At 42.5% G+C, this 12,269-nt stretch overlaps 1 protein-coding gene across 4 annotated transcripts in view; it reads right to left on the reverse strand.

Moving 5' to 3' along the window:
* Positions 1–12,269, reverse strand: part of OSBPL10 (oxysterol binding protein like 10) — a 321,873-nt gene that overhangs the window by 61,803 nt on the left and 247,801 nt on the right. For all 4 annotated transcript variants that reach the window (XM_001167116.6, XM_003950045.5, XM_009445074.5 and 1 more), the window contains one exon: positions 10,309–10,463. In XM_001167116.6, coding sequence (XP_001167116.2) covers positions 10,309–10,463 — 155 coding nt within the window. The remainder of the gene's footprint in view (positions 1–10,308; positions 10,464–12,269) is intronic.

Here is a 12,269-nt window from a genome sequence, read left to right on the forward strand (position 1 = left end):
TGGAGATTTGGAGCAATCTAAAGAGCACTCCCATGGTTTTAAGGATTGATACACTGCTCTCAACTGCATTTAATTTCATTTCCAAAAAAGTTAGAGTTTCCTTCTCCTTCGCATGGCTGAATGTCCACCACTCTTCTTATACTTATTAGTAATGTGGTCATTTAATGGGACCACTACAGCCAATAGAGAGAACTTTATGTGACATGAGGACTGTCCAGCACAGGCTTAGCTGGCTGTGGATGGTGAATGACAGAGAAAAGGATGGAGATTGGGAGGGACAGGAGCACACTGTTATCTGAGAGAGAGAAAAGACAGTGGTGACAGAGCACCGCGTGACACCCAACTCCACTGGGCACCTCATGGAGTCCACGGCCTTGGCCAGGGCTGCTCCAGTATCTTTAGGGGTGAGGAAGGCTATGGTCCCGGGGTGGCTGGGGACAGGATGGATAGCCAAACAGCTGCTGGTACAGTACTTTCAAGTATTACAGAATGGCCATTTGAGTCCTACATCCATAAGATCTGAAAAACACTGCCAGAACTTAAAGACAATTCTATGGCTTACTCACTTGCTCTGTTTCATACACACACACACACACACACACACACACACACACACACTACTTTCCCTCTAGTTGCTCACATCCATCATCAGTACCAAAAAAAATTTTAAATTTACAATTATTTAGCACACAGTAAGCCCCTGCAATGCATAGAGCCATAAGCCATCTACAAAACTCAATTCAAATTACAAAAGGGATACAAGAACTCATCGATTAACTCAGGCAAAGCCCAAAGTAGATGTGAGAAATATTTTACTCTTTTCTTCCATAACATTCTTTCCCCTAGATCATAAATCTCTGAGCGTTGACTTTCCATCTTTAGAAAGCGAGCGTCATCAGGGCCAGAAAATAAATCACTTTTAGAATAGTCATTCATCGTGGGAAAATAAAAATATAAGCCAGGCAGATGGTGAAAAGCTCATTTATACTGGTATAATTTCATAGAACTAGGCAAGTGAGAAGGAAGCAAGGGAGCTGTGAAATTTAGGGCCATGTTTAGAGGGTGAGACTAAATACCCCAAACAACAGAATACTAAAACTTTTCATACCACATCGCTACAATCCCTTCAACTCTTCACCTCCGGTTCAGATCTGACTTTTTCCCTTTGTGGCAACAAAAATGAACGGAAAAGAGAAAAGGGGAAGGAGGAGGGAAAACTCAGACTAAACACTGCAGTGCTTTAAGCCCTTTTCATTCACCAGTTTCAAAGCGCTTAATTCTTTGAGTACTGCTGCAGGATAGGAGAGATTATACCACTTGGTGCTGAGCTTTTTCATACGGCTCCAGCTCACAGTTGGCAAATCCAAGGTGGCTACCTCCCCAGCACTCTGGTGGGTGTTTACGTCACAAAGCCACACAGGCCTGGTGGGAGGGGAGGGAAGGAAGGCAATACCGTGAACACTCCTAAGGCCACTCCCAAAGACTCTCTCAGTCCAGTGTCGAAACCCATTAAAAGCCCCAGCACATATCCTACTGGCCATAGCAAAGGCATGATTTCAGACCTTCCACTATATTCACCTCCTCTCTTATAAAAACAACACCCACCCAAGAAGCAAAACCTTATTATCACCCACAAAAAAGGAAGAGAGGAGGAGAAAAGCAATGGAGGAAAGAAAAAATCCTTGAAAAACGGGCATAAGCTGAAATTAATCCCCCAAAACTACACAGAAAAATATACTATCATGCCTTGTACTCAGACAGCTCATGAAAGCTGCCAGAAACCAAGTCCAACAAGTTCTTAAAAAATGTGTGCAGAGTTTAGGTTTGTGTGTGATGATTACGTTGTGAGTTGCTAAGATCGAGAAGGAAGGAGGGCAGAAAGATGCTATTTTGCAAGACAGACAGGAGGAGCTCTTAACCACAGGAGGCAGTATAGCCTATGAGATAACCATAGAAGCACATCTTCAAATTCCACGTCATCTCACAGATGGTCATCTCAATTGCTGCAGGCCATAGGTAAACCCACAGCCACACGGCACCAGGACCTACACAGTCTTAGGGTACTAACCTTGGAAACGTCACTTGGTTAAGAGACATTTCTCTTGCTTCTAATCTCACGAATACAGAATAATTATAACTATTATGAAACATGTACAGAGCTAATAAACTGGGTTATGAAAATCTGCTAAACTAAGGAAGGGCTCCATTCAATGCCCACTATATAATAAGAGCTCAGTATCTGTTGAGTGAATAAAATAATTGCATAGATGAATCATCACTGTCTTACTATACTGGAACACAGAACGAACTAATGAGGGAGCAGTATATTTTTAAGCATAACAACAGTATGGCTCTTTCTGATTTTTAGTGAGTCCTAAGGGTCTGATAGCTAGAAGGCATCTCTTCTACATTTGCCTAAAGGATGAACTACTTTCCCCCCAGACCAACAACAGCCAGAAGAGAAAGAGAAAAAACCCGGGTGATCAAATCATTGTTCATTCCTTTAGTGTGAGGATCTAAATGGAATGTCTTCAGCAGCTCTTCTAAAAGATTATAATAAGAATTCTATCCCGTGATGAGAGACCCTCACACAAAAATAATTCCATGTATAACTACAACCACTTAGCACCTGTTAGATAGCAGATCAAGGCCACTGACGAGGAATGAACCAATTCATAGAAGCATCTTCGGCCTGGAGAGCTCCAGGACGCTGATCATGGATGAATCTTTCATCACAGCAGCATATGTAAGTCATATGCCACTCAACAGGTTAAACTTACTTCTACTGGAACTCCCGGAAGCCACAGGGAAGAGCACAGAACAGAGATGAGAACGAGAAGGAAGCATGCCCTTTAGTCATGAATACTACCAATGAACCTCATCGTTCACATTCATTCATTACATACTTAGAGTATCTGCTATGTGCATCGTACTTTCCTAAATACTCTGGAGTTTCCAGAGAAGAATCACACATGGTGTCTTCCCTCAAAGAATTAAGTCTATGAGATGAAACTGCCAGGTCAGAAAAGTCTCGTGGGGCTGAAGATGACCACTACATGAAGAAAACCTACTTGGGGTAGATCAGGGTATAGCAGACACAATCTATTACGACCCAAAAGCCAATACCCTATTTTCTCTTGCTGACAAAAGCCCAATTCTGGTCTCTCTGGGATCTGAGATCCCTTTGATCTCAGGTAAGTTACACTCCACAGCCGGGGAGGGTGACTCATGAAAATCCAGTGACCCACCACCAGTTACAGGACTTGGAGTAGGTATGTGATCTAGTTCTGGCTGTGAGATAACAGGGGGAGTGTACTAAGGGGCTTCGCTTCCCAAACAAAAAGTGTCTTTTTTTTAAATTTTTTTTTTATTTTGTGGAGACAGAGTCTCGCACTGTTGACAGGCTGGAGTGCAGTGGCATGATCTCTGCTCACTGCAACCTCCGCCTCCCAGGTTCAAGCGATTCCCCCTCCTCAGCCTCCCAAGTAGCTGGGATTATAGGCACCCACCACCATGCCCAGCTAATTTTTGTATTTTTAGTAGAAACAGGTTTCACCATGTTGGCCAGGATGGTCTCAATCTCCTGACCTCATGATCTGCCTGCCTTGGCCGCCCAAAGTGCTGGAATTACAGGCGTGAGCCACCGCGCCTGACCTCAAAAAGTATCTTGAGAAGAGCTCCCATCCTTTCTTTTAAAGGATAGGTCGTGAGGATGCAATATTTGGGACTACAGCTATGATGCTGCCACAATGAAGTGACAAGCATAAGGATAAACAGGAGGAGGAATGGAAGAAACTTGTATCTTTGAGGCCATCATGAGTTGCTGCACCACACCTGGAACCACCTACTCCCAGAATTCTTTTGTGCAAAAATTTATTATTATTATTATTATTTGAGACTGGATCTCACTCTGTCACCAAGGTTCGAATGCAGTGCTGTGATCACAGCCCACTGCAGCTTCAACCTCCCAGGCTCAAGTAATCCTCTCACCTCAGCCTCCCGAGTAGCTGGGACCATCGGCACGTACCCAGCTGATTTTTATATTTTTTTGTAGAGACAGGGTCTATCTTGCCTATGTTGGTCTTGACCTCCTCGCCTCAAGTGATCCTCCTGCTTTGACCTCCTAAAATGCTGGGACTACAGGTATAATCCACCATGCCCAGGCTTACATTTATTACTATTTGAGCTATTAATTGTAGGGTTTCCTGTTATTTGCATCTGATAGAATCCTATCCAATATAGGAGATGGTGTAGCATGAAGGAAAGAGCGCTAGCTTGGGAGAAAGGAAGTCCACATATCAATTTTGTGTCAACCTAAGTTCTGTGATGCTTGGCAAGTTAAACAACCACTCGAGTTTGAGGAATGGCCATTTGACTCCTAAAGACTATTCTAAGATTTAGTGAATCAAAGGTCATGATTCAAAGGAAAAAAAAAAGGTCTATTCTACAGATTCTTGGAAGGAGATGTAGTCTGTTTGATGATGAGAGATGAGGAATGGAGTGGGGAAGGATAATCCTATCACCCACGAAATTTACTTATAACAAATTTCAAACTTGATCAATGATATTTCCTATGCAGCAACCATTTGGAATTAAACTCTGTGAGGTTATCACAGGATTCAATAAAGTGATTTTCAATCATCGTAAGTCAGTGATAGCTATACCTCACTCTTCAAACTGTTGACCACAAATAAATATGTGCCACATGTTTCAAACAAACTTATAAGATTGAAACTTTAAAAGAATTATTTAAAGGATCAAAACAACATATTAACCTTGTTCATCTCTAAAAATCTATCACCATCCCACACCGGATACATCCCCAACCAACATCTACCTATACCTTTATGTATCATGGGGATGAAAAATTAAAAAAAATGATAAAAATGTGTTGAGGGGATTGTACTGGCCAGGCTTCAAGCTGAACATCAGAGGATTTCAAATGGACAGCTTTATGGCTTGTTAAGTAGTTCAAAAGTTCAGTGCTATAATGACCATTCAATCAAAAGCATGAAAATTCTTGACGCAGAACTCAGCTAAATCTTTTATATCAGTCTCCTTCCTTTATTCTTAAAACAATTTTTCTTCTTTTGGGAAAGGATGATTAGGACATGTTTACTTGAAAATTCAATTATGCAATTTTTTAACCAAAGTTCATTTAGCTAACTTATATGCTGATATAGTACTCAGTACATAAAGATATTATAAGTTTTTCTATGCCTGCTAGATTTGTGACGGTATAGGGTATGTGGTCTCTTGATAGCATTGTTGCCACTGTAATCCAGACGACTAACTAGGCAAAGCTGCTAACTGAGACAGTCAACACAGGGATTGATAGGAGTTGACAGTATGCTATTGAGGAACAGGCTTAAAAACCCTCTGCTTAGTCTCCAGGGGCGGGACTGATAGTCCTGATTGTCCTAAGGCCAGGGGTAGGTATCTGGGCACCAGATATTTACCCTCAAATAATTAACACAACATTATTTTTCATTGCTCCCCCTTTCCATTTTACCCATAAAAAATGTGAGAAATTTAAAGTTATCAAATGCTCTTCAACTAGTAAATGGATAATCTGTAGACCCCACAGATACTATTCAATGCAAAAGGAATGCAAAAGGAATGCCTTAGAATGATTCACATAACATGGATGCATCTCAAATGCATTATGCTATGTGAAAGAAGCCCTCCTGCATGATTCCATATGTATATATGACATTCCAGGAAAGACAAAACTATAGGGACAAATAATAGATCAATGGTTGCCAAGGGCTGGGGGACAGATTTGACTATAAAGGGGCATGAGGGAATTTGGGGGCAATAGAACTGTTCTATACAGGTTGAGTATCCCTCACCTGAAATATGCCTGGGAGAAAAAGTGTTTTGGATTTTGAATTTTTTTGGAAGTTGGAAGTTTTGCATTATACCAGTTGAGCATCCCAAATCCAAAACTCTGAAATCCAGAATACTCCAAGGAGCATTTCCTTTGAGTGTCATGTCGGCCTTAAAAAAGTTTTGGATTTGGGGGCATTTTAGATTTTGAATTAGGGATTCAGATTTAATTCAGATCTAATTCAGATTTTGAATTAGATTTGGATTAGGGATACTACTTTGATTTGTTAAAACTGAGAACCTTGCATTTTAAAATGGTGAATTATGCCTCAATAAACCTGACTTTTAAAAAAACAGTTAAGGTTTTGTTGCTCAGATATGTCCTCTAGAAGGTGGGTGTACATGGTCACGTGTGAGCTCTGTCATTCAGGATGGGTTTATCTCATTGCCCTGGGCTCTCCTGTGCCCTCCTGTGCCAAGAGCCCAACCAGTCACCGTGGGTGCAGAAAACAGAAACCACTCCAGGTGTTGCAGTCAGAAAGGAATTTGATATGGGAATTAGGTGCCTGTAGAATTATTAAAAAGGCTGGAGGAGCAGACATCAGGGGCCCCTTAGACTTTTCTTTTTTGGAGGAGACAGAGTCTTTCTCTGTCACCCAGGCTGGAGTGGAGTGGCACAATCTCGGCTCACTGCAACCTCTGTCTCCCAGGTTCAAGCAATTCTCCTGCCTCAGCTTCTTTGTAACTGGGATTACAGGCGCACGCCACCACGCTCAGCTCATTTTTGTATTTTTAATAGAGATGGTGTTTTACCACGTTGGTCAGGCTGGTCTCAAACTCCTGACCTCGTGATCCACCCACCTCAACCACCCAAAGTGCTGGGATTACCGGCATGAGCCACCACGCCCAGCCGGCACCTTAGACTTTTAAGTTCAAGGTCACAACATTGTAGGTGGCCGTGATTCAGAGGTCAGGAAGCTGCTGCTGTTGCCACAACAGATTCCCACACCCAGGGAGGTGGGACTAAGGCCTGGAACTATAAGTGTGGCCACCACAACACCACAACTGCCTCTAAACACTCCAATCTCCATGCCACTGCCTGCCAGCAGCACGAGCAGGAGGAACTTGGTCTTCCAAATCTTACACAAATGCATCTCCCAGTAACGTGTTCAGAACTCCAACTGTAAGAAAGTCTGGGACATGTAGCTGTTAAGTTTCCAATCTCTCCAATCGAGAAAGTGGAAAGAAAGTTAAGAGAGTGGCTGGGCACGGTGGCTCACGCCTGTAATCCCAACACTTTGGGAGGTCAAGGCAGGCAGATCACGAGGTCAGGAGATCGAGATCATCCTGGCCAACATGGTGAAACCCCGTCTCTACTAAAGATATAAAAATTAGCTGAGTGTGATGGCGCCTGCCTGTAATCCCAGCTACTCAGGAGGCTGAGGCATGAGAATCGCTTGAACCCGGGAGGCGGAGGTTGCAGTGAGCTGAGATCGATCGCGCCACTGTACTCCAGCCTGGCGACAGAGCAAAAAAAAAATCTCCAAAAAAAAGGGGGGGGAAAAAAAAAAAAAGAAAAAGTCAAGAGAGCTTGGTCCACAGTCTCTACTCCAATCACCATCCTTCTTGTCCTAAAGTAAGGCATACATGAAGAAGCGACACACGGAAAACCTTTTTCTATCTTGACTTACATTTCAGATGGTGTTTTTTGTTGAAAAAATTGTTTTACTAATAGGTAAAACCAAAATCCTAACTCATTTCATTATAGAAGAATATTTCACTTTCACATTTAGTTAGTTCTAGCCCCAGCAGAATAAAATTCTAAGATCACTACATTTTATAACGGAGCCGACCACAGCTCTCTTCTAACTCACATATTAAATATGTACGGCTCTTTGAGCTTTTATTCTGCAGGGAATTAAACACACTAAGCTTCAAAATGTGTTACTGTTTCAGATGTAGTTTATTTTCTGGGAAGCCAGAACCAGCAGAGGGGAGCTACCTTTGGTACCCCACTTATCCCCCCAAAGACCTAACATGTTCTAAACGGTAAACCAGAAGACAATAGTTAATTTAGTTACACGACCATAATAACCACAATTCTGAAAGTTAGTTTCCCAATGATCACTCACATAAGTAACTATATTCTCTAGATCAAAAGCATTAAGGACCTGCTCATAAGGCATTCTTAACCTTTAGGAATTTCACTTCATTCTATATAGAAGTTATTCCTCCACAATGTACAGAAAGGAGGCAACAGCAACATTTTTTTTTCTGACAGAAAAACTATTGTGTGGATGTCGCTAGTTTTTTTAACTGTTAAGACAAAAAACGTGGCAAAGCACAATGGCCTAAGAAGAAAAATAGTGTCCAAGCTCTACTAGCCGTTTGGGTTTTGAGAATCATCTGCCATAGCACTCACTGGAAAAAATGAGGGGAGTCTTTGCAAAAGAATTCTCACTCTCCCTTCTCAGAAAACCACCAAAACACCAAAACACCATTCTACTCCATAAGACTTTCCCTACTACATGGAATCAAACAAAATCTTAACTTGCTCTGACAAAACAATGAAGGGCAAAAATGACAACTAGAAATTAATGACTGTCTCTACTTTAATGAAAAAAGCTCTGGCTAGTTCTTCTTCTTCAGGATGTATTTTTTTAAAGTTGAACTTGGGAATTAGTTACTTCTTTTTTTCTTTTTTCTTTCTTTTTTTTTTTTTTTTTTTTGAGATGGTGTCTCGTTCTGTTGCCCAGGCTGGAGTGCAATGGTGCGATCTTGGCTCACTGCAGCCGCTGCCTCCTGGGTTGAAGCGATTCTCCTGCCTCAGCCTCCCAAGTAGCTGGGATTACAGGTGTGTGCCACCACGCCCAGCTAATTTTTGTATTTTTAGTAGAGATGGGGTTTCACCGTGTTGGTCAGGCTGGTCTCGAACTCCTGACCTCATGATCCGTCTGCCTTAGCCTACCAATGTGCTCGGATTACAGGTGTGAGCCACTGCGCCTGGCCAGGAGTTAGTTATTTCTCACAGATAATCGTATGCTAATTTTTTTGCCAATGCTACTGACTGGTGAGGCAAAGTGGGCAACAACTTTGTGTAAAAAACAACAGACCTGGCCTCAAACCTTGGGGGTCAGAGGGAACACCTATCAGAAAAACACAGAAGAAACACTAAGGAGGATTTACAAAGTCAGAAATAGCACGAGCCATAATAAGTAAATTGATTATGTGATAGCCCCAGTTAGGTTTTGCCCAAGAATGCTGCTAGAAATAAGGATCTAAAAAATGATTACTAAAGATCTAATAACTCACTTCTCTACCACTCACACGGTTGCCAACTTACCTTCTGATTCACTTACACATCAGCTGCATGAGTTTCTTGACCCTGAAACTCCTTGTACATACAGAGCAAATGCCTTTCAAAAATCCACAGCCACTATTCACTTCATACCCTTCTAACACCCCTTAAAGATGCCGATGAAATATTTGTAGGCAGGGTAATCTGACTTTATAAGAGTTATGCTACTACATCACTGTCCAAGAATATAATCCTATGCTGCTTGGAGAAAAATTTCCATTGATAACCAAAACCATTTGATCAAAGACACTGCCTTGGGGCTTTCAGCCTTATCAAATAGATTTTGTAAGTGTTCTACAATTTTCAGGCTAAAATGATTTCAATGGAAATTAAGAACAACCTCTAATGCATGGTTAAAGGAGGCCTCCGCCAGTTCAAGAGACTATATCAAGACTATATCATGCGCATCAAAAGAACAAGAAAAACAAAAATGGACTCAGGACTCAAAATAAAATTGACAAAAGGAAACGCTGCATTTGGCTCCCCTCCAGCGGCCACTTAGAGGCAGAGATAGGAGAGCCAGGCTGCGGGCAGATGACAGAGAGTCCATGAAGCCTGTTGGAGCCTGGCTGATCACCAGGATCTGCAAGGACTGCTCTCCTGACGAGGCACGTGCATATCCTCGGCAGCCTGAACCTGGGCTGCAGCTCAATGCCCAAGAGGAGTGTTGGCCATGGCCCCACAGATCCCGGCCTGGCTCAGGAGCATGCAGGAGTCGAGCATGTGAGGCAAGAGCTTGTACTAGCAGGAACCACACGAAGAAGCCATTTTTCAGGGGAGCAACATAATATATTGTAACTGCTCCCATCATGTCAATAGGCATCATGTTAACGGGTCTGTTCGAATTTCTCCCACTTGAAGTTAAAGTGACTCCTATTTCAACGAAAATAGGAGAGTCCTCATTTGTAGGATCACAATTCACCCACAGCAGCTGCCAGACACAAGAACATGAGAAGTGCCGGGCATGCACATAGCTGATTTTGTCTCTCCAGGCAATTCTTCCATTTTTTAATTTGTCTCCTCTTAAAACAAAGAGATGAGCAAGTTACAAATATAATTACTATATTTCTGAACAAGCGATAACACAAGCCGTGAATGCACTGAGAGGACTGCACGCTTACCTCTGGCTCTGGCTGTGAGGTTTGTTCATCTTCAGCGGAGTTTGGTAAAATTGCCCAGGTTATGTTGGCACTGGCTGATGGCAAAGAGCCCAGTGTCCCATTTTTCAGCTGCTCTGTGGAATGTGACTTGGACCCGTGCCATCCCAGGATGTTTTCTGAAATAAAGACCTAGAATGATGCCAAGTATTTTCCAAATTAAACATTTATAGCTCATGAAATATTCGTACTCACTGTATGAAGAGACCTACTTGAAAAGGGCATGATGTAAAACACAGAGGGCTTGTTTTGAATGAAGTACCAAGTGCAGATTCTGATCATCTGTTGATGAACTAGTTTCTGTATAATATCAAGATCAGAATCATCACAGGCTGTTTCACTTCCCAACAGTGGACAAAAACAATTGCGATTTACCAAAGCCAGATAAAGGTGTTTTTTTTCTTTTTTTTTGAACTTTTAAAAATATTTCTGGCCAGGTGCGGTGGCTCACGCCTGTAATCCTAGCACTTTGGGAGGCTGAGGCGGGTAGATCACGAGGTCAGATCGAGACCATCCTGGCTAACACAGTGAAACTCCGTCTCTACTAAAAATACAAAAAATTAGCTGGGCATGGTGGCAGGCGCCTGTAGTCCCAGCTACTCGGGAGGCTGAGGCAGGAGAATGGAGTGAACCTGGGAGGCGGAGCTTGCAGTGAGCTGAGATTGCGCCACTGCACTCCAGCCTGGGCGACAGAGCAAGACTCTGTCTCAAAAAAGAAAAAAAAAATTCTAAATATTCACAATAGAAAGTCAGATTCTATCAAAAATAGGCTGCTCAAAATGTGGTTTGAATTCTAAGTGACACAATGGCCATGGCTCAGAAAAGATGCCTGCAAAGTGAGCACAGGATGCCACCCCTGCCCTCAGACGTGGCTTGGCGTGGCAGATGTCAGGAAGCCCCATCACCAAGGACACAGGTACTCATTCCATTCTAGCAAGAAACACTTTTACAGATACCAATCCAGCAAACCAAAAACCATTTTTCGAATCCTCCACCAACTCCCTTGGGGGGAGGGGAAAAGACTTTTACTCTAATTTTTTTTAAGGGTCATATATTATTGTAGAACATTTTATACACCTACTAATAGAAACAGGAGTAACCAGAGGTGGATTTCTTTACCCCGTAGCAATTCTGCCATTCGAATAAAGAGGTCTCACCTGGGTGCAGTGGCTCATGCCTGTAATCCCAGCACTTTGGGAGGCTGAGGCAGAAGGATCGCTTGAGCCCAGGAGTTGGAGATCAACCCAAGCAACAAGGCGAAACCCTATCCCTACAAAAAATATAAAAATAAGCCAGGTGTGGTGACACAAGCCTGTAGTCCCAGCTACTTGGGAAGCTGAGGTGGGAGGATCTGTTGAGCCAAGGAGGTCAAGGCTGCAGTAAACCCAAATCATGCCACTGCACTCCAGCCTTGGTGACAATGCAGGACCCTGTCTCCAAAAAGCTAATAAAAAATAGATAAGTCTCAAGCTCAGTTGACTGACACTCTATAGATTCTGTTCTAAGTCTAAAAGCAAAAAAAGAAAAATTAGGCTAAAGTACAGCATGACTCATGAACTAAAATTCAACATTTCAGGGTCTCAGATGTTCCATCCATAAAGCAATACTATCTGTCAGCCTTTTCATTAGAATTACTCAAAGAAAAGTCTACAGGTATCCCAAACATTCCTGACGTATCCCCAGGGGAATCTGGTTGTCAGAGGCAGATGAAGACACTGCGTATGTGTGGTGCTTATGCACCTGTGTGCTGCTGTATGCAGTATTAGCCAACTCAAGTGTATTTTTATGCAAAAATCCTTTTTTAATGTCAAGTGTTAGGTCACATAACTCTACTGTTAAAAGCCTCAAGTGGGCCAGACACGGTGGCTCCCACCTGTAATTCCAGCACTTCGGGATCCCGGCTGAGGCGGGTGAATCACTTGAAC

This window comes from Pan troglodytes, chromosome 2 (genome assembly GCF_028858775.2).
Source record: "Pan troglodytes isolate AG18354 chromosome 2, NHGRI_mPanTro3-v2.0_pri, whole genome shotgun sequence".
Lineage (NCBI taxonomy): Eukaryota > Metazoa > Chordata > Mammalia > Primates > Hominidae > Pan > Pan troglodytes.